Genomic DNA, 22,996 nt, shown 5'->3' with positions numbered 1-22,996 from the left:
ATGATAAAGTCACTGCAGACCAAATTGTGACAAAACGCCTTCTGTCACTTTATGTCATTCATTCTACATCAGGATAACATCCAACAGCCTATTATGTTCCCTGTTTACTGGGTGAGAGGAAAGAAACTGTCAGCTCAAGAGCTACATATCGGGTACCGGGTGCTGTGTTAATTTTCTCTAGGAAAGAATTCTACCTAGAACAGCAGCTGTTAATAGAGTTAACATCTGACTAAGTTTATAATAATCCACTTGTTTTATTCTAGATCCGTGTGACTTCTGCACTGTGTAAACCAGAGGAGTGACAAGATTTGCCACCTATAGAAGAGTTATTAGTTATCCAATGTCTGTCCTTCTCTTATTTTGCGATAACAGAACCTTGTTGGCAGCTTGGCACATGGCCCTTCCAGCTAAGAGCGGCCGTGGGACTAAATTCTGGCTGATGGAACGTAGGTGGAGGAGTTTTGTGCTTATATTTAAGGGTGTTGGTTGGGGGTCTTATCCTTCCCTTCTTTATTCCTGCTGCCTAGAATGAGAATGTAATCAGTGGTCCTCTTGCAGCTACAAAGCCATAGGAGTGGATGAGATCACCTTGGGGGTCAGTACAGTTGATGGAAAGTAAAATTCCATTAGTAGGAAGATGGAAAGAAATCAGAAGAGGAGACTAACTATAAGGTAGGAGGAGAATCAAAAGAGAGTTATGCCCTAGAGAGCAAGAGAAGAAAGTGATTTAAAGACAGCTGTTTAACAATATTACATAATACTTATAGGTTGAGTAAAACGTGGAATGAGAAATGATTATTGAATTCAGCAACACGAAGGCTCCTGGTGAATTTTGGGCTTGTCTAATGTCTTCTTGTGATTAAATTCAGGTATGCATTTTTGGCAAGAATAACACAGAAATGATGTTGTGTCCTTCCAGAGAAAAAAACTAACAGGAGATGAAATAAAATTCATATTTTATGGCAAAACAAGAAAAATTTAACTTTTCTCTCTTTGTTTGGGCCTCCTCCCTGCCCTTTAGTGTGTATTGTGCACCTGCATTGACCAGACCTCCTTAGGAGATAACATTCCTTCTTAACCTTGTAAAGAGTCAGGATGACCCATTACTTGATAACTCCTCCTGCCTTCTTCATCTTGTAAGGTGTCAGATGTCCCACTACTTACTTTGTACCTGCAGATCTGGACTGTGGAACTGTCAATACGTCATTTGACAAATTACCCTTTGTCTCAAAAACATATATAACTGTGCTTTGATCTCTAACGGGGCAGAACAGTCCTCAGAGCTTTCTAAAAGACTGTGTTCCGGGGTTATAATCCTCGGGTTGGCACCAATAAAATTTTCCATTTCTTTCTTAGGTTGACTATTGATCTATTTTTCATCGACATATACATAGATAGAGATACATACATACCTAGATAAGGGAGATTTATTACGAGGAATTGACTTACGTGATTATGAGGGCTGAGAAGTTTCACAATCTGCCGTCTGAAAACTGGAGACCCAAGAGAGCCAGTGGTGTAATTCAGTCCAAGTCCGAAGAAGGCCTGAGTACCAAGGGAGGCAAAGATGTAAATCCCAGTCCAAGGGCAGGAGAAGATGAGATGAGATGTCCACTCAAGCGGTGAGACAGGAAAAAAAGGACTGAATTCCTCTGTCTTCCTCCCTGCTTCTATTCAGGCCCTTAACAGGTTGGGGGGTGGCAACCCACACTGGGGAGGGCAATCTACTTTAAAGAGTCCACTGATTCAAAGGCTAATCGTCCTCACAGACTCACCCAGAAACAATGGTGAATCTGGGCACTCTGCAGACAGTCAAGCTGACATCATATTGGGAGACCCATGATGTAGATATGTTTCGGCATTGGTGATATTAACTCGATCACAGGTTTCTCCACTGTGAATTTACTATTTCCCTTCCAGCTTACTACGGGTTTTGTGGCGATATAACTTTGAGTCTATGCCAATATCCTGTTTCTTTTTTTTTTTCCAGGGAAAAGCACGAACGCAGTCCCCCACTACCACAAATTATGCGGTCGCATTTCCCATATTTGGGGAAATCTCAGGGGTCAGCACATCCAGAGTGCAACGGATGACGCTCGTCCTGGGAAAACCACCTTTGTGATCATCGTATCTCCCCTGCCAGGTAAGTATGCAATATCTTGTTTCTCATCATATTTTTGCCTAGTAATTTTGGCATTTATTTTTACCTGTAACTATTACCACTATGATGTTTACCACATGGTAATTTTTAACATTTCTGCTAACCCATCTACGTTTATTAATTGGAATTTACTCTAGAAGAGTCTTCTGCTCACTTCTAAGTGAGAATGGGTAGGACAGGGTCTTGGCTGTTGGCTCTGTGGTTTGTGGTGATGATTCATGGTCACCTTTGTCCAGCAGAAATATTGGGAGGTGGATGGAAAGGCACCAGCCTTCTGACCGTGAAGAAAAGAATTGACAGTTTTTCATACTGTTTTCCAAATTTTATGTGATTACATTGTCATTAATTTAATAATAACACTTTCACAGTAAAATAGACCATAACATGACTGGTTATCTTCTGGGTGACTATATTCATTAAGTCAGAAAGAAAAGAGTGTGGGTAGGGTAGAAATGACGTGAAAATTTCTCATTCAATTTCCTCTGCATGTGAGAAGCAGAGAAAGGACAGACTTCTCAAGCTCAGCCTGAATGATATGATGACCTTTATGAACCCTGGTAGCTTTAGATCATCTAACAAAGCCTTTTGATGGACTTGGCTGGAGGCTCAGGAGATGCTTTTGACTCAAGAAAAATACCTTGATTTGGAAGGGGTTTTGGTTTCTAATTTTTCTTTATAGGGGCAGAAAACACAACCTTTCCTCTCCTGCAGAAAACTGCACTCTGTAGGTAGAGAAATAAGGGCAGGATCTTTTATCCGATGAATTCCAACTGTTTTAAGGTTAGGAACTCACAATCCTTCCTTACAGGCAGGCACGGGATAGAGAACTATTAGTCTTTGTGTAAAAACCAAGGGAAGGAGGGCACAATTACAATAAGAAAGAACAAGCTGGCCTCTGCAGACAGGTGGGCTGATGGCTGGGACATCGGACAGTTGCAGCCCTCACTGCTAAGGTTTGCTGCCAGTGACTCATGCAAGTTCATTCCAGAGCCCTCTCTCCACTGCCCTCACTTCTCAGGGTTTGCTCTCCAAATCCCTAGACCTCCCTTATTCCAAACTAAGCCTGTAAACACACTGCCTTGCTGATCTTCAATCATTTCCTTGATCAGACTTTGACCCTGCTCGAGCCTTGCATCAACAAACGACAAAGGAGTGAACATGAAATTTATACTTCACGTGTTATCCTTTTGCCATCTGACCATGAGTATTCCCAACACCAGATTCTTTTTTCAGAGCGGGTAGAATGTTGAAGGAGGGCAGCGGAGGGAGGACTGAGGACTGGACTGTCCTGATGGGTCTGTCCACCCAAATACTGTTGAGTTCATCTCCTTGAATCTCTAATCCCATCTGCTTATCTCAGCTCCAGCTCTACCACTCAAGCCCAGTGAAGAGTATTTCTCTCCTGGAAGACAGTCATACTGGCCAGAGAAGCCCTGCATTCACTCCAGCCCAGTGGTTCTCAGCTGGGAATTCGGCTCCCCCAGAGGACATCTGGTAATGTCTGGATACATTGTCAGTTGTTACAACTAAGTGGGGGGGAGGCAGGGGCAGTGACTACTGCCATCTAGTGTGTAGAGGTCGAGGACACTGCTATGCATCTTGCAATGTACAGGACAGCTCCCACCACTGACAGAGAATTATCTGGTCCAAAATGTCGATGGTGCTGAGGTTGAGAAAGCCTGCTTCCAGTCCCCCTGCAATACCTCGAATACATAACCATGCTCTATTTTTTTAAAAAAATTAATTAATTAATTATTTTTGGCTGTGTTGGGTCTTTGTTGCACGTGGGCTTTCTCTAGTTGTGGCGAGCAGAGGCTACTCTTAGTTGCGGTGCGCAGGCTTCTCATTGCAGTAGCTTCTCTTGTTGCGAAGCACGGGCTCTAGGGCACAGGCTCAGTAGTTGTGGCGCATGGGCTTAGTTGCTTCGCAGCACGTGGGATCTTCCCAGACCAGGGATCCAACCCATGTCCCCAGCATTAGCAGGCGGATTCCTAAGCACTGCGCCACCAGGGAAACCCCCATGCTCTTTCTTTAAAGAGCAACTTGTATCATGTCACTGCATTGCTTAAAACCTTTTACTCTTTCCCATTTTTCCTAGTATGAAGATTAAACAGAAAATCCTCAGCTCCTTGAACCTGCATGACCTGGCAGCCACCCTCCATCTTTTCTTGTATTCTGTGCAGTAACCAGCCTAACTTTATTCCTGTTTTTCTAGAAAGCATCATACTTCCTCCTCCCTCACAGGATCTTGGCATATGTTTTTCCCTCTTATAAATCACTTTCCTCCCTCTTACCAGCCTCTCACCCTTGGGCAAACTCACTGCTGCCTTCTAATCCTTTAGGAGACCTCAGCTCACAGCTTACCCCATCAGACTCCCTCTCTGACCACCAAACTGTAAGCAGCCTGAGATGAAAGGCCACGTGGAGAGAGAAACCAGTCCATCCCAGCTCTTCCAGCCATCCCAGCTCAGCCCTGCGATGGAAGTGAGGCCCGTCTTGGACACCCAGCGCCAGCTGAGCCTCCAGCTGGGCCTGTGAGTGAGCCCAGGGAGGCCAGCAACAGCACCGCCTAATCAGCCCTCACAACTGTACTAAGCCATGAATAAATGACCGCTGTTTTAAGCCACTTATGTCTCGGGTGGGTTATGTAGTGACAGACAGCAGATTCATTCTCACTGGCGTGCTTGAGCCTTGCACTAAGAGCTCCCTGATACTGTGCGGAATTTCCCCTCACCTCCTGGCTCTGTCACCCTGCACAGGACTGTCGCTCAAGACCTGAGTTTCTGGGTCACGGTCCACTTGACAGGATGATACTCTCTCCCCAGTAGGTCAGTGAGTAGAGGAGAGGAGACTGGGTCCCCTTTCCCATCTCACCACCCTGTCCCATCAGCCTCCCTAGAACTGCAGCACTGCACTGGGAGGGATATTCTAATTCAGTTAACTCAAGGGCCGGAATAAACTCAAAAGGGAATTTATTTCAGTGCAGAAGGAAATGGCTTAAGTTTTTGACAACTTGTCTTTTCCCAGATTCTAAAAGGGAAATCACTTAAAGAACTGGGCCTTTTGCAAAAAGGTCCCTTCGTGGGAACTCCCCAGGGTCCACACCATTCCTCTTGCCCCTGGTTTTTTTATTGAGGGCCCTTGTTCAACTCTCACGTGAATCTCTACCCATCACCTTCAGGAGACCCGTCCTCGTAGGAAAACCTCATCGCCAGGAGGGTCTCATCACCTGCGTCAGGCTCCATTCCCCTGGCCAGTCGCCAAGTCTCAAGTCTAAATCACTCCGTTTAGAGTGACAGGGGCGTTTGCTGGGGCTCAGGTCAGTAGGGTGGGGCGTGTGAAGGAGAAAACACTTGATGCTGCTGGCTCCTGGGTCTCGTGTGAGCCTGGGTCTCCCGGACAACGGATTTTCTTCCAGGATCCCACCTGAGAGGTTCCTGAGCGTCTGTTTCTTTAAGCCTCTGACCTGATAGAACAAGAAGGTCTATAAACCTCACCTGGCTTCTATCAGGAGGGGAGGCACAAGTTTCCAAGAGTAAATAATCACTTTTCAAGGGAACGATGCAGACTGCACTCACATCTAAGAAACCAATAATTTTCTTAGCTAGCTCACTGCTTCTCCCTTAGGAGATGTCACATACCTTTATTGGGCAGAAGAGGGTTTGATTTCTTCCTGTTCTGTTACCGACCCTCCCGAGTCAGACCCCAACAGGAGTCCTTCCGCCTGGTGCCCATAGAAGGAGCCCAAGTTCAGATGAGAAGCAAAGGAAAGCTTTAGTCTTTGATCAGAGAAGAGAGAAGGGAGAGGTGAGAGCTTACGCTCTGGCATACACGCCCCCGGAAAGCACTCGCCTGGCTGCTTTATTGGTTCCTGTGAGCGGGGAGGGGGGCGGAGTTTTGGTGTGTCGGGCGCAGCTGTGCTCCAGATTGCGGGGCCGGGTGCAGCGTCTCTGCACACGGCCCCTCACCGCCATCTTGAATCACGGTGACGGGTGCAGTTTCTTTGGGTGCAGGCCCGCTGGGCTGCGGTGTTGGCGCAGCCGTTTCACAGCCGGGCCTCTGTTCCGAAGGGCCGGGTGCGAGCTGGACTAAGCACAAAGGAAAAGATAAAGGTAAGATTTTATTTTACGACCCAGAGTCTGTGTTTCCTCCCTAGGACTTGTTGATGGGCTTTGCCGGCGACACGTCCCTCCTCTGGCTTCCGTCCTGTGCCTCGTTCCTGAGGGGTGCTGAGGGGCGCAGGTTCGGCTCCTGGAGCTGTTTCCTGCTGAGTGTGGGGTCGTCGGGCCCCGGGGGGAGGAGCAGGACGTCTCCCGCCGCCTGTAGCCGTGTCTGGTGGCTCCCCGGGGCCCCAGCCCTACCTGTTGCGTCCGTGAGTGACCGCCGTCTGGAGCTTTATAGATCCGGAGGGTCATTAAGGGGCCCAGGAAAGGCCCAGCCCCAGCGGCGCGAGGGTGGCCGGCGTTTCCCCGGCTCCAGAAGTGTTCACCAGGTCAGGCGGCCTGGTTTCTGCAGCCAGGCGGCCTTCCCAGTGGTCTGTGCGCGCCTCCTCCAATTAGGCCGCGTGCGTCCACGTGAAAACAGCTCCACGTGCTGCCCGGTGCACAGACCCCCCGCCCCCCTCCTCCCCGGGGAAGCTAAGGATGATCCGGGGCAACTCGGTCCCCCAGGACCATACCGGCCAGTGAGTCGGCGGACTTCTGTCCCATCTGGAAGTCCGGGCCGGTCTCGTTGGCCGCTGTGGCCAGGGTGGCTGTTAGCTTTTTTATGATGTCAGTGTTGTATATGGTTCCCCCGGCCAAGGTCACTAGCTCCCCTCTGAGCACAGTTGATTCCTACAATTAGTCGTCTGCTCTTTTGAGACAGACTTTTGTTGATTTTCGGAAGAGAAGCTTTAGGTCAGAGAAGGGTTCGCACGAGTAATCGGGGGGGGGGGGTCCGTTTCCCCAGGTTGTCCCTCTGGAGGTTGGGGCTCCGGGGCCCCCTTCACGCGAGTGTCGTGTCCCCATGGAGTGACGCCCAGCGGCTTCCGGGCGGGTGGGTGCGTAGCATCACCAAGTGGGGTCCGTTCCTCTTAGGAGTCGCTGGTATCGCGGGGCTGCAGCTTTTCCAGGTTTTCAGATACACGTGGTCCTGTGGCCGGAAGGGGTGGGGGGCAGGTCGGAGGGTGCGGGCAGCACCTGGTTGCCACGGTGTCTCCTACCTGGAGGACACACTCGAGTCGTTCCATTTCAAGGGGGTTAAAGTGTCACTTCTCTTGGGCTTGGGGAGTGGGTTTACGGTACCTGACTTCAAACACCCTTTAACTTATCCCTTGGGGATAACCACAGGCTGAGTCGAGCAGTTGGAATTAATCCAGTTTTCTTGAGTCTCCTGGCACAGCTCGGCTGAGGTTCACTTTAAGGTCTAATTAGATCTCTCTACTTTCCCTGATGATTGGGGTCGCCAGGCTGACTGCAAGGTCCATTTTATTTTATGCCCAGGGCACTTGTCATCCCTTTTGTCACTTGAGACAGGAATGCTGGGCCATTAGCACTTTGTAAGGATCCTGGGAGCCCAAACCTGGCGATTATCTCTTTTACTTTAACCACTTCGCCTTCCATTTCAGTTCTAGCGGGGAACCCTTCTACCCACCCTGGAAACATGTCCACTAGCGCCAAGAGATACCTGAAGTTGCCCTATGCTCTCGGCATGACAGTGAAGTCAGTCTGTCAGTCTTCTCCAGGATTTGTCCCTCTGGTCTGAATAGGCCTTATCTGGGGGCCTCTGGGGGTCTGGTGTTGGGGATGTTCATTGTGCAGTTGGGATGCGTCTCAACTATCAGACTAATTATACTTTTCATGCCGGGAGTTACCACGAGGTGAACTAACCAATCATACCGGGCATCCCTCCCATAGTGAGTTCCTTGATGAGCCTCCCTTTTGACTTGACAAGCTGCTGTTTGGGGCAAGAAGTATTGCCCACATTCATTAACTACCCGTCCATGGCCTCCTAGATCTCTTTTGAAGCCCCATTTCTGGGCTTTGTGTAATTCATCCTTCGTATAGACTAGGGAGTAATAGGATGGATCTGGCCTTTTTGGTATGAGGGTAGTTGCCAAGTTACCAGTTCTAGGGCTGCCCTTCTGAACTAAGTAGTGTTCAGAAGCAAAGGACACCTTTAGTCTTTGATCAAAAAACGGAGAGGTGCAAGCTCCTGGCTAGAGTACATACTCTCTCCAAAAGGCCGTAGGCAGGGCTGCTTTATAAAGTTCCTGGGGGAGGGGGCGTGCCAGATTCAAGTGCCAAGCGTAGCATTTCTGCCCCGGAGAAACACTCCACAGACAGAGTGTCGGACATCTCAGAAGGCGAGAGGCCCTGAAATACGGTGTGGTTAGTCTTTATGGGCTGGGTAATTTCATAGGCTAATGAGTGGGAAGATTATTCTAATTATTTTGGAGAAGGGGTGGGGATTTCCAGGAATTGGTCCACTGCTCACTTTTTAACCTTTTGTGGTTGGCCTCAGAACTGTCCTAGCTCTAGTGGGTGTGTCATTTCGCACGCTAATGTATTACAGTGAACATATAATGAGGCTCAAGGTCTACTGGAAGTAGAATCTTCCGCCATCTTGGACCTAGTTGGTTCTATTCAGTTTTCGTTATGTCCTGTGTCTAAGTCATTCTTTTAAAAATTGTACCCTGCCCCCTCCCCTCCTGCTTCAAAACTACACTAAGCACAAAGGGAAAGAAAAAGTTAGGGTTTATTTTATTACTCAGATTCAATTTTTCTCCCAGGGAATTGTTAATGGGCTTTGTTGGTGACAGTTTCGTCACAGCATGGGCTGCTGAAAATTAAGGGGACTACCTTACCTTTAATCACTGTTTCCTTTGTTATCAGTGGAGATAATCCTGATAAAGAGAAAGAGACCCTATGCCTGAATGTCCAAAGAGAGAAGGTATTAATGTAATGTTTTTTGTTTTATTTTGTTGTTTTTTTACCCATAAGGTAACTCCCTATTTTTAGGGGTTTGATGTTTCTCCTGAAATGAGTGAGAGTCCTGAGTGTCCTTTATTTGCAGAAGAGAATTGGGTATTAGTTAAATGGGAAAGGAAAGGGCCTAGACATCAGTGTGCACAGAGAGCCAGGTCTGGGCTCCCAGGTAACAGGCGAAGATGGCCTTGTCAATGTGGAAACAGTGTGTCTGTGCTTGTACTGTGGAGGATGAAGAGCACGGATTATAGGCCTAACCTGATTACAGATCATACTGAAATGGAGCGGGACCCTGTGGGGCCCTCCTGGGCACAAATCCTTTCTGTGACTGTGTCCCTCTTTCTTGTTTGTAGGAAATAGGCTTCTTTCAACCTCCTTGACCTTCCCTGACTTCCAAAGGGCAGATTCAGACAGTTGCTAATCAGGGAAGGGAGCGAATGCAGAAAAAAGAGGAGCAGTCAGGAAACAATAGTGCAGCCTTGGGGACAGGGTCCTGGTTCCCCCTCGAGGAATATACTGAGGCCCCCCGCCCAGGTGGAGGACGGTAACTTCAGGCTGCGCACGGGATTCCTGGAGCAGTGCTGTGTTGCCTCACCACCAACCAATCAGCCACACCCCGCAGCCCTCACCCCAGATTTTGCCTGTAGAAACTTTCCCCCAAAAACCATCGGGGAGCCTGGGGTTTTAGAGCGTGAGCCACCTGTCCTCCTTGTATTGGCACCTTTCCAACAAAGTTACATTTTCCTTCACCACCACCCGGCGTCAGCGGATTGGCTTTGGCTCGGTGACAACATTCTCTAGATTTAAGCAAGGTTCTTATTTATCTTCCTGTTGTTGTCTCTTAAACTTTAGCAAAGTGGTTTCCACTTTTCTGGGCAGATATTTTTAAAATTTATTTTGTTTTCAAAATCACCTTTGCTACAGGATTTTTTTTTGTTTGTTTTTTTGGTTGTGTTGGGTCTTTGTTGCTGCGCACGGGCTTTCTCTAGTTGCGGTGAGCCGGGGGCTACTCTTCGCTCCGGTGCGCGGGCTTTTCATTGCGGTGGCTTCTCTTTTTGCAGAGCATGGGCTCTAGGCGTGCGGGCTTCAGTAGTTGCGGCTAACGGGCTCTAGAATGCAAGCTCAGCAGTTGCGGCGCACGGGCTTAGTTGCTCCGTGGCATGTGGGATCTTCCCGGACCAGGGATTGAACCTGTGTCCCCTGCATTGGCAGGCAGATTCTTATCCACTGCACCACCAGGGGAGCCCCTGCTACAGGATTTTAAAGAACGGATGTAACTGAGTCCTCATCTACTTCCCAGCTGAAAACTGGCACTTGCCGTCTACCTCTCCACTGCAGCTGATGACCTTCAGCACCCCTGAAAGGAGTTCAAGGTGGAGATGAGGAATGAGGCATGCTGTGCTCTGGGAAAAACTGGCAGAACAGGCCTTCAGATAGTTAGATCTTTTCAGAAAATTTTATGAGTCCAAATCCTTGCATCTTCTCATATATAGAAAAGCATTAAAATCACTAATGGTGACATCTGCTTTGGCCATTGAAGAAAAAAATGCATGTGGAAGTAAAAATGGAGTAGCTGTGCCCCAAGCCATTCTCAAAGCAGTGTTGGCCGGAATGTGGGTACCTCTGTCAAGTAACCTCCTTATCCGCACCTTTATTCCTTTTTTTGTTCAAAACTGTTCTCAGGACTTCCCTGGTGGCACAGTGGTTAAGAATCTACCTGCCAATGCAGGGGACACGGGTTTGATCCCTGGTCTGGGAAGATCCCACATGCTGCGGAGCAACTAAGCCCGTGCGCCACAGCTACTGAGCCTGCGCTCTAGAGCCTGCGTGCCACAAGTACTGAAACCCACGCACCAAGAGCCCGTGCTCTGCAACAAGAGAAGCCACCGCAGTGAGAAGCTCGCGCACCACAGCAAAGAGTAGCCCCTGCTCACCGCAACTAGAGAAAGCCCGTGCGCAGCAAGGAAGACCCAACGCAGCCAAAAATAAATAAATAAATTAGTTTAAAAAAAATTTGTCTCCTCAAGATTGAGGAGTATCAAAGAAAAGGGGGGAATTGTAACTGAGCAGGGCCCCATGGGGCCTTCGGCGGTGGGGGACAGGCCTTCCCGCGTATCCTCTGCTTTAGCTTCTCTCTGAAGTACCTAGATAATAGTATTTGATGCACATTTCCTGAGTGGTTTTGTAGATGTAAACCCCCCCCACCCCTTCCAACAAATGGAAAATGTTAAGGACATAACGACCATCAGCACACAGCCCCAGGCCTGCTGGAGCCTAAGGACTGATAACGTTTATCTCTGGGACACCACCCTGCTACCTCAGCATCAGCCAGTCAGCGAACTGTGCACAGGCTGATCACATACCCTGCCACCCGTTTCCCTCACCTGGCTTTTAAAAGGGCTTTGCTGAAACCCTTCAGGGAGCTCGAGGATTTTTAGGGCATAAGCTTGCATGGCCTTGCAATAAAACTTTCTCTGCTCCAAACTCCAGCGTTTCGGTTTGGCCTCACTTTGCGTCGGGCGCACAAACTTGCATTAACAGTAAGGCACAAGCCATGTCCTGTATCCCCCCTAACTTGCCCTTCCCCAGGAGTTTGGGGATGGTGACAGTTGGGGACAGGGATCTCCAACTCTCTTCCCAAACCTTTGCTCTCCTGTGACTTGTGTTTCAGTCTCTCTTCTGTGGAGGAAAACTTGGCTGGATACGTTTTCTTGTAAACCGTGCTCTTTATGCCAGCACCAGTTCCCTTCAAGCTGAAAAACTCAAGAATTCCATTCTTTCATTCCTTTTGCTCTCTGTGTGGTCTCTTTCTTCCATGCCAAGTGTTAAAAGGAGGAAGGGCCACAGGATAACAAAGGCATTACAGGGGTGCAAAAATGACATCACGCAATTATGTAAGAGTGACTTTCTTTCATTAATACGAAAGGTTCCAACACCAGACCATTCCTGCTGTTGCTCAAGAAGACGAGGGATTATAAAGATGAGCATGTGACACACGTAATCAGACAGCAGGCCCCAAGAACTTCACAAGCTGTTCGAGGAGGCAGTTCTCACCAGAAACTGTTGAAGACGAATCCTCTGATACAACAGGCACACAATAGGGAGGAGTTAAAAAGCTGCCGAACAGGATTTAGCTCACAAAGAGCTTTAAGGTCCACCTCTGGAGTTTTCCTATCCTACGTAGCAACAAAAGTGGCAAAGCCCTGAGGTTGCCATGGGAACCTAATTCTGCTATACAAATGCTGGCTCCTGGCCTGATTTCTGAATATCAAGTAAACAAAGGGTTTCTTTATCAGATAAAGTTCCCAGATTCCTGTGCTAATAAGTACTATTGATCTAAGCAAGAGACTGATAACTACAGAGAGACAAAAATATGTATGTAATATATTCTAAAGAAAGTAAGACATCCTGGTGGCAAGAAGAAAACATTAAGTCACTATTTTACTTTTTGGCGTATTTTTAAAAATTCAATTGAAATAATGATTAAAGGCAGGTATCATGCTCTGTACCCTGTGTGGCCCATGAATCAACAGCAGCGGCGTCACCTGGGAAAGGGTAAAAAATACCAGTTCTCAGGACTTCCCTGGTGGCGCAGTGGTTGAGAATCCACCTGCCAATGCAGGGGACACAGGTTCAAGCCCTGGTCCAGGAAGATCCCACATGCCGCAGAGCAGCTAAGCCTGTGTGCCACAACTACTGAAGCCTCTGCTCTAGAGCCCGAGCTCTGCAGCAAAAGAAGCCACCACAATGAGAAGCCCGCGCACCGCAACAGACAGTAGCCCCCGCTTTCCGCAACTAGAGAAACCCTGTGTACAGCAACAAAGACCCAATGCAGCCAAAAATAAATAAATAAATATATTTATTTAAAAAAAAATACAAGTTCTTGGGAATTCCCTGGTGGTCCAGTGGTTAGGACTCTGCCCTCTCACTGCCAGGGGCCTGGGTTCAGTCCCTGGTTGGGGATCGGGGAACTAAGATCCCACAAGCCATGTGGCATGGCTAAAATTGAAGAAAAATAAAAAAGAAAGATACAAGTTCTCAGACCTCCTGAACCAGAATCAACATTTTAACAAGATTCCCGGGTCGTTTGTGTGGACATTAAAGCTTTGAAGCACTATCTCTGAAACTTTTAAATTGTTATACATAATAAAGGCACGTATCTGTTCATGTAGCAGATTGAAGGCTTTGGAACAGTGCAATTAATACGTTAATATTTATTTCATATAAGATACAACTGATATTGTTAATTATTACAATATTCTTAAATCTTGCATAACTTAGATTTTCTAGATACACATTAGTTTGGAATCATTTATGTGTTGGGGAAATTAGCAAAGGCAAGTCACTTTGAATTTTCAGATCTTCAATTTGAAGAAAAATTTAACTGTTTTTATTCTTTTTTTAATTGACCACACCGTGGCTTGCGAGATCTTAGTTCTTCAACCAGGGATACAACCTGGACCCTAGGCAGTGAGAGCTTGGAGTCCCAACCTCTGGACCACCAGAGAATTCCCTAGATGCTTTTTTCCTTTAACTGAGAGTAAAATCAAGGATCTTGAGGGTCTTGAAATCTAACTCCAACAGTGACTCAAGGATAAGAGGGTGTGATAAAGGTTGTAAATGAAACACTGAGCTCAGGTAAGGGAGAGAAAAGGATTTTGAATATGAAGACATTAGGCTTATTCTATATGAGAGCCAGGAGAGCCAGGCACACCAGGAACATTCCGACAAAACAGTTGGTCCTGGCTGCATCTCTCACTTGCTATGTCATTTCCCGCAGGAGGACATAGTTGTTACCACACATTTAAAAAGCAAAACCAAACATAGCTTGTCGTTCTTATGCTAGTGGGCAATGCTTTCATTTTATGCAGCCTTGAATCCACACCCACCCAGCAGAGGGCATGGTGTGGTTAAACTGTAAATTCTTAAACTATTTCCTTCTTTTTTTTTTTAAAGGTTTTTTTTTTTTTTATTAATTGATTTTTGGCTGCATTGGGTCTTTGTTGCTGTGTGCGGGCTTCTCGTTGCGGTGGCGTCTCGTTGCAGAGCATGGGCTCTAAGTGCCTGGGCTTCAGGAGTTGTGGTTTGTGGGCTCTAGAGCGCAGGCTCAGTAGTTGTGGCGCATGGGCTTAGTTGCTCCGCGGCACGTGGGATCTTCCGAGACCGTGGCTTGAACCCGTGTCCGCTGCATTGGCAGGCGGATTCTTTTTTTTTTTTTTCTGTATGCGGGCCTCTCACTGTTGTGGCCTCCCCCGTTGCGGAGCACAGGCTCCGGACGCGCAGGCCGAGGGGCCATGGCTCACGGGCCCAGCCGCTCCGTGGCACGTGGGATCCTCCCGGACCGGGGCATGAACCCGTGTCCCCTGCACCGGCAGGCAGACTGCCAACCACTGCGCCACCAGGGAAGCCCGGCAGGCGGATTCGTAAGCACTGTGCCTCCAGGGAAGCCCAGAATACTTAGTTCTTCCAGTGGAAGGGGTGTTCAGTGGGTGACACAGAGAGCATCATGGCAGCCATGTTTAGGCATTAGGTGGAAATCTGTTTTTAGCCGAAACCTAGTTTGGAAATTACTATTCGTGAGGAATGAACAGGATTTTGTCCTCAATTCTGTTGTGACAGTGGGAGAAGGGCAGCAGGCTATGAGCGCAGGGGTCTCAGGCAAAGAGTCTGCACTACCACGAGGCTTGCACATTCCACCCCTGGGTGATATATAAAATGTAAGGGCAGGCTCGTTAGCAGAGCCTAACAGAAGCAAACTCTCCCTAAAATTCCACCAGGTAAAAGCCTCTTTTTAGTAAGACCCTTGAGTAATTGTACGCAGAATCCAAGAATCATTCTGCTGTGAATGAGAATGACTCTGAAAGAAGGAAGTGAAAACCCTAGGGATCGGCACAAGATCCACAGAGTAGAATCAACAGACCCCAAATACAGTAAGAAAAATGGTCCATATCTGCCTGAGAATGTCCCCACTTTCCTTATTAAAAGAACAAGAAGTTAATATCAGAATCTCTACCATGTGTGTTTACAGTTTGTTGTAGGGACTTCCTGGAGGTCCAGTGGTTAAGAATCTGTACTTCCACTGCAGAGGGAATGGGTTCAACCCTGGTTAGGGAACTAAGATCTTGCATGCTGTGCAGTGGCGGAGCCAAAAAAAAAAATTTATATATATACAGTTGTTGTTTAAGTCTGTAGCAGCAGTTCTCAAAGTGTGGTCTGAGGACTCCTGGGGGTGCCCACGACCCTTTCAGGAGGTGTTTGAGATTCTTTTTTTCCAACCATATATCAGGGTGAGGCCAGATTTTCTGCATATCCTTCAACTGAAACAACATGTAATGATGGATTGAATGCAAAAACAAGTATGAGAATCCAGCTGTTGTCTGTTACACTAGTAGATATTAAAGAAATTTGCAAGTGTGGGAGACATTTATGTCAAGCTGAATAGGTTTATCATTGTTATCTTTAACTGACTTCGTAAATATTTTAAACATTTCTCTGTGTTGCTATCTAATATGGTAAATACCAGCAGGTTTAACCATAAAAGGGGAAGCTCTTTGAAGATGCTCAGTAATATTTAAGAGAATGAAAGGGTTCTGTAACCAAAAACTTTGAGAACAACAACCCTAGAGTTTCTCATTTCACAGTTTGAATCCCCATATTCTCAGATTGTATGTTATTGCTTTGAGAGATGTTTAGAACGTCCCAAGTGAAAGAAACCCCAGCTGTTGCAAGGGGCTCCCAGTGTGACTTGGGAGCCTGAACTGTCAGGATAAATCACGTCTACTTCCGTCAGTCTGCTTTCTTCCTTCAAACCTCCCTGACTCCCAGGTTCTCTCAGTTACATTATCTGTGATCATTTATTATGGCAGATAGGTCCAGATCATCCGTAGGTGATGTCTGTGGACTTGTAGTAATTCAATTTGCAACAGTTATTTGCAACTATTTTTGGAATGCCTTTATTACATCTCACTATTGCATAAAGAATAAAAATTAGGGAAATCCCTGGCAGTCCAGTGGTTGGGGGCCTCTGCGCTTTCACTGCCTTGGCCCAGGTTCGGTCCCTGGTCTGGGAACTGAGACCCTGCTGCCACACGGTACAGCCAAAAATAAAACTAAATTAAATGAAAATTAAATACAAATAACTAGATAAAAATTGAACTCTGTCAGGCAAAAAACATGGACGGGTAATCTCAGCTGTGGAGTTTATCATTAGGATATACGACAGAGGGACTTCCCTGATGGTGCAGTGGTTAAGAATCCGCCTGCCAGTGCAGGAACTCGGGTTCAATCCCTGGTCCGGGAAGATCACACATGCCGTGGAGCAACTAAGCTCATGTGCCACACCTACTGAGCCTGTGCTCTAGAGCCCATGAGCCACAACTACTGAAGTCCGCGAGCCACAACTACTGAAGTCTGCGAGCCACAACTACTGAAGTCCGTGAGCCACAGCTACTGAATCCCGCACGCCTAGAGCCGGTGCTCCACAGCACGAGAAGCCACTGCAATGAGAAGCCCGCGCACAGCAACGAAGAGTAACCCCCTCTTGCTGCAACTAAAGAAAGCCCACACACAGCAACCAGAACGCAACACAGCCAAAAATAAATAAATAAATGTATTTAAAAAATAAATAAATATCATCTCCCTTTGGCAACAGATACTTTTGGTTGTCACTTGAGATTAAAAATGACATTTTTGTAAAATGGAAAAAAAAAACCCTACATTTCAGCTGAATATGTACCCACTCAGTGTTCCTGTATAGTCTCTTCTTTTTGTACACGTTCTCTGCCTAGAATGCTGTTTCTCTACTATCAGATTTAGCAACTGTCTCATCCTTAAAGGTTCAGCATATGAAGCTGCCTTCATATAAACAGGATAGGAGTGTTTATATAAAATAGGGGTCCTATTTTACAGGCAAGAGCTTGAAGCTTGGATGCATTTGATGACTTGCGATGACTTGCCCAAAACATGCTATTAGTGATATCACGATTAGATCTCAGGCCTTTTGACTCTCCACTAGATCAATGCTTACTTAGAAGTTTAGCAGAGAACCATGTGAACTTAATATAAGTGCCAAATCTGCCCTTGCTTTAAGGATTACCACCTGATGTACTGTTAAAGGCAATACAGAGAAACAAAGTACAGTGATACAGATGTGATATTTTTATTAAAATTCAACTATTCTCTTGCTTAAGTCATGGTGGCATGGAAAAGTTAACATCCAAAAAACTTTCAAGGGACTTCTCTAGCAGTCCAGTGGTTAAGACTCTGTGCTTCCACTGCAGGGGGCACAGGTTCAATCCCTGATCAGGGAACTAAGATTCTGCATGCAGCATGGCCAAAACAAAAAAACTTCCAAAAACCATTTCAAAAGTATGAAAACAGTTCAAAGATTAGATAAGAATTTCTCTGTTTAAAAAATATATATTAGGGCTTCCCTGGTGGCGCAGTGGTTGAGAGTCCGCCTGCCGATGCAGAGGACACGGGTTCGTGCCCCAGTCCGGGAAGATCCCACATGCTGCGGAGCGGCTGGGCCCATGAGCCATGGCCGCTGAGCCTGCGCGTCCGGAGCCTGTGCTCCGCAACGGGAGAGGCCACAACAGTGAGAGGCCCGCGTACCCCCCCCGCCACACACTATATATATATATATATATATATATATATATATATATATATTAGAGTTAGTCATGAACAAAAATTCTGAAAGGAAAAAACATAAGGTGTTTAGATATCAGGAATAAATATGCTTCAAAGAATATGGCTATTAGTTTTCTATTTTAAAAATATTTAGGAGGACATTTGAGAGTGAACAAGTATAATGAAACAGAAGGTTAACATTCCATTTTAAGAGTCCATTGTCATCTCACTCTATTCATTGACTTGGGGTGATCAATGGATGTACTTGACAATCTGAGAAGATTCAAGTGTGACTTGACCCTGGGGCTTTGGGCCCACTGCCTGGTGGTCCCAGTGACTCATATCAGCTATGATAATCCGTTTTTCCACAGAGGCCTGTTGCCTTACACTGCATGTGTGTCGCAGCAAATTATAACTCAGGTTTTCCAAGGATGACAATGGGAATAGAAGGGCCATGTTCTCTTCCTGTTACTGCCACCATCACATTCTGTCTCAAGCATGGGCACCAATATCTTTTTTTTTTTTTTTTTCGCTTGTGGAACTTTAGTTCCCCCGACCAGGGATTGAACCTGGCCTTAGGCAGTGAGAGTGTGGAGTCCTAACCACTGGACCTCCAGGAAAGTCCCACCAGTATCTTCTTTTACGTTACATAGAAATACAGCAACTCAATAAAGCTGAGGGGGAAGAAAAAGAAAAACGAAAAGCAGCAACAAGGAGATTATACAGAGTTCTTATAGAAAAATTGAGGTTATAAAAGACAGTAACTCAATAATATCAACAGCTGCAACAATAAGATTTTACCCCATCCCATCTGATACCTTTCTAGAAAACGAAACAAACAAAACAACAACAACAAAAATAAGAGTTTACTCATTGGGGTAAATACATAAAGTGGCTTATTATTTTTTTTCCAAAAGGTGTTTTTCCAGCTCGTCTATGTTATTGTCTTTCCCTTAATGAAATCTGACTGATTCTATGTTTTTTCAGTGCATAAGACTCAGCTCTATTCATTTACAACTTCTATCTTACATTCTACTCAATCTCTTCTCCTCACCTGCCCATCAAGCTCCTTAGACCCTGTGCCCCATATCTGGGTCTCTCCGTCTCAGCTCTGTTGACATTTGGGAGGGCTGTCCCATGCATGCATTGTTGAATGTTCAACCGCATACTTGGCTTCTACCCACTAGAAGCTAGCAGCACCCTCCCAAAAGTAGTGACAACCAAAAATACCTCCAGGCATTGCCATATGTCCCCTGGAGGGCCAAGTCTCCCCCAGGTGAAAACCATGGCTCAAGAAATTTGGAATGTGTTATGGAAGTTGCGGTATGTCTGCTTCCCACACAACTCTCCCTGGTGCCAGAATTCCCGTCAAGTAATTGCAGCTGGGGTGGGGTGGGGATTCCCTGGTAGTCGAGTGGTTAGGACTGCAGGCTTCCACTGCAGTAGGCACAGGTTCCATCCCTGGTCGGGGAACTAAGATCCCGTGGCATGGCAAAAAAAAAAAAAATGCAACCTAGCTATCTATTTCCTTTATTGGTGGAGGGAAGATATAGGGACTGTATTAGTCCATTTTGGCTGCTATAACAAAATACTGTAGACTGGGTAGCTTACAAACAACAGAAATCTATCATAGTTCTGGAGGCTCAGAATTGGAGAAGAGGGTGCCAGCGTGGTTGGATGAGGGCCCTCTCCCAGGTTGCAGACTTCTCATTGCATCCTCACATGGTGGAAGGGGGCAAGTAAGCTCTCTGAGGCCTCTTTTACAAGGGCACTAATTTCATTCATGAGGTTCTGCCCTCATGACTTAATCACCTCCCAACGGTCTCACCTCCTAACACCATCACCTTGGTGATTGGGATTTCAACATATGAATTTGATGGGGGACGGGCAGGACACACACATTCAGACCATAGCAAGGGACAAGCCAATTCAGTATTCTAGTAAAATACCTTGCCGTAATAGCTTCCATTTATTGAACAACTCCTATGTGCCTGGAACTGTATTAAGCACTTTCACAGAAATAATAACTCTGTGAAATAGATACTACTTTTTAGTACCCACTTTACCCACGAGAAACTGAGTTCAGAGAATACGTGTCATTCAGCCAGAGGCAGAAGAGTTGTAAAAGATGGAAGACATGAATATGAATCTAGAAAATTTGGTACACAGTGCTCACCTTCAAATCAGGGTTCAGCTTCTGGGATAAGGACAGATTAACACAGGGGAAATAGGAGAGATACTAGATCCAGGCAATCTGATCTTAAACGTCACAGAGCACTGTTGGGTAGAAGTGAGGCACAAATGACACATGAATAATAGGGAGAGAGCTGGGCGGCATTCAGGGTGCACTCAAAGCAGCAGGGTAATGAAGAGGGGAGATTTGTTTCTTTTTCCATTTCCAGTAACTACCTCTGCCAGCTCTTCCTGCCCAGGTCACCAGGACAGGTATCCTGCACTCCTTTTGCTGGTCCCCATTTTCTCTGCATCATCTTGGGGCTTAGCTGACAAAGCTCCTCCGCTAACTTACCGTCTGATGTTTATGTTAACTGTGGTCTAATATGGAGCTCATCCTTGCCAAGGTAATACATCTACATTTGGACAGTAAAGATCCTTTATTGTCTGGTGAAAGTCAAGACAGCTGGCTTTGAGTCAAAAATATGTGGGTTTATGCCCAGCTATGTCACTGTCACTGAGATGTGTGGCCTTGGCAAACCGGGGACTTTCTCCGAGCCTCAGGTTCTCTTCCTGTAAATTCAAATGATATCTCCCACCTTACAGGAGTATTTGGTGCCTGTACGAAACCAGCACCATCACTGAATTCTGTGAATTCAGTAACAGTAGTTGGATGGAATCTTAATCCACAGGAGAGGGAATTTCAAGGCATCATTAGTCAGTAAAGACATATTGGGCAAGGAACAAATTCACATTGTTTGGGGATTATATGGGCTAAGTTAGAAAGAAAAAGAAAGAAAAACTGAAGGGCTCAGGTTAAATTACACAGTTCTGACAGAATAGGAAAGATAATGTCATTGAAGATGAAAACAGGAGCTCCAGGGAATTCCATGTCAGTCCAGTGGTTAGGACTTGGCACTTTCACTGCCGTGGGCCCGGGTTCAATCCCTGGTCGGGGGAACTAAGATCCCGCCAGCCGCGCAGACAGAAAAAAAACCTGGGCGGGGAGCTCCAAATTTTCTATCACATATTGGCAAAGAGAAGAAACTCATAGCAATATGGGGGAACTCAGCATGGAACTCGCGTTCAAGCTATTTATAGGTTTTGCCTGACTTTAATTCTGCAGTAGTATTACATGACTCTTCTTCGGTTGAGGCTTCTGAATAGCTTACATGAAGAATGAGGACACTTCTAGCGCTCAAAAGTTCCAAATGCATCTTTGCCAGGTGTCCATGCCTCACAGCAACTTTAAACAGTTTATTCCAGGAGTGGTCTCGTGACTTCCATAGTTTTAGGAGTTGTTTTTCCACGTGGTTCCTCTAGAGCAGAAGGAGAACTGAAACAAGGAGACATGCTGCTGTAATCACCAGGACTGGCCAAGATAGAAGAAGATGGTGGAGTTAATGGATTTGAGCTCCACCTGAAGGTAACTGCAGTGGAGAGTCTATGTCCCTGCAGCAGTGATAGGGGCCTGAGCCCAGGAAGGAGCTGCAGGAGGGACTTGCAGACCCACAGCTCTGCTCCTGTAGCATATGCAGGCATCCTTGCCCTCTAACCATAGTCCATCTCATAAAAGTCTCCAGGTGTCTGAAGGCTTTCAGATGCCCCAGGTCTTCTAAAGGTTCGTGTGACCATTCCACATGGGTGTGTGGTTGCCTCATACTCTTATGAAGTTCACTCAAGATGATCTGAGGATGCCAAGTCAAGACTGTAGCCCAGGACTTCCCTGGTGGCGCAGTGGTTAACAATCCACCTGCCAATGCAGGGAACACGGGTTTGGGTCCTGGTCTGGGAAGATCCCACATGCTGCGGAGCAGCTAGGCCCATGCGCCACAACTACTGAGCCTGTGCTCTAGAGCCCGTGAGCCACAACTGCTGAACCTGCGTGCTGCAACTACTGAAGCCCATGCGCCTAGAGCCCGTGCTCTGCAACAAGAGAAGCCACTGCAATGAGAAGCCTGCACACCGCAACAAAGAGTAGGCCCAGCTCGCCGCAACTAGAGAAAGCCCACACGCAGCAGCAAAGACCCAACAGATCCAAAAATAAATAAATAAAATAAATAAATTTATTAAAAAAAAAAGATCGCAGCCCGTAATACTCCCACATGAATACCAGTGACCAGTAGACACCTCTATCCTGTTCTGTTCTGAGTATGTTATCTTTAGTCTGCGTGGACTGTAGCACGTTCCTCAACAGCATCCAAACAGTGACAAATGCATCATATCCTAAGATGCCCCCCAATAACCCGTATGTTAGTACAGTGCAACCACATCTTTGCTGAATGGGTCAGTGTGATAATGGAACTTGGCTTTATTATGAAATAGGAAAAGCTTGTCTTTCGAGCACTGTGGAACTTTCTGTTTCAGCACCTCCCCCTCCCGCCTCCCCGAGAGGTCCCGAGGCCACCCTCAAAGAGGGAGGGAGGAACATTACAAACCCGGAAGGAAGGAGTTGTCTCGCTCAGTGAATAAGGCTGCGCCTTCCTTTCCAGGATTTAAAACAAAACTCACATGAAAGCAGAATTGAAGCTTCCGAGTTCAGTTTGGGGTTATCCGAACGAGAAAGTTTAAGCTCAAATTGAGGATTTCCTGGGCTGTTAAGCTGTAAACTAGCACCGGTGAAATGAATTTCTCTTCTGTGCACCTAGGTTCTGCATGGCGTTTTCACACGTGACGTCCTGACTTAGACCCTCGGAAAGGGATGGATAATCACAGGTTCAGACTCTCAAGAAAAAGAATCCAAGCTACTAACTTAATCAGGGGGAGGAGTTATTACAGGCTTTTGCGTAATTCATAGAATGTCCAGTAGGGGGGACAACTAGGATTGAAGGCTGTGTCCACAGAAAAAATACGTCCGAAATTGTGCCGCCCTACTAGGCTTGTGAAGATGCCTTTGCTACTGCCACTGGCCACAGACATAGCCTCCTGCACCGTTCCTAGACCTTGGACCCTGTTGTTAGAACCATGACCTCCACACTTCTGGAAGCTGGCTGTAGTAGCCCTACCTAAGACAGGATGGATTCCACACAGGTCAGTCTCCTGGCATCAGTAGTTCCTAGATCAA

At 46.5% G+C, this 22,996-nt stretch overlaps 1 protein-coding gene across 1 annotated transcript in view; it reads right to left on the bottom strand.

The window, feature by feature from the left end:
* Positions 1-6,135, bottom strand: part of LOC307176614 (ATP-binding cassette sub-family C member 4-like) — a gene marked incomplete at its 5' end in the record, with an annotated part of 194,488 nt that extends 188,353 nt beyond the window's left edge. Inside the window, 1 exon segment of the mRNA XM_079902944.1 lies at positions 5,981-6,135. Within this exon segment, the coding sequence (XP_079759070.1) occupies positions 5,981-6,135 (155 nt within the window).
* Between the last annotated feature and the right edge of the window lie 16,861 nt (positions 6,136-22,996).

Source organism: Stenella coeruleoalba (genome assembly GCF_951394435.1).
Source record: "Stenella coeruleoalba genome assembly, chromosome: 18".
Lineage (NCBI taxonomy): Eukaryota > Metazoa > Chordata > Mammalia > Artiodactyla > Delphinidae > Stenella > Stenella coeruleoalba.
This window is presented reverse-complemented; position numbering and strand designations above follow the sequence as displayed.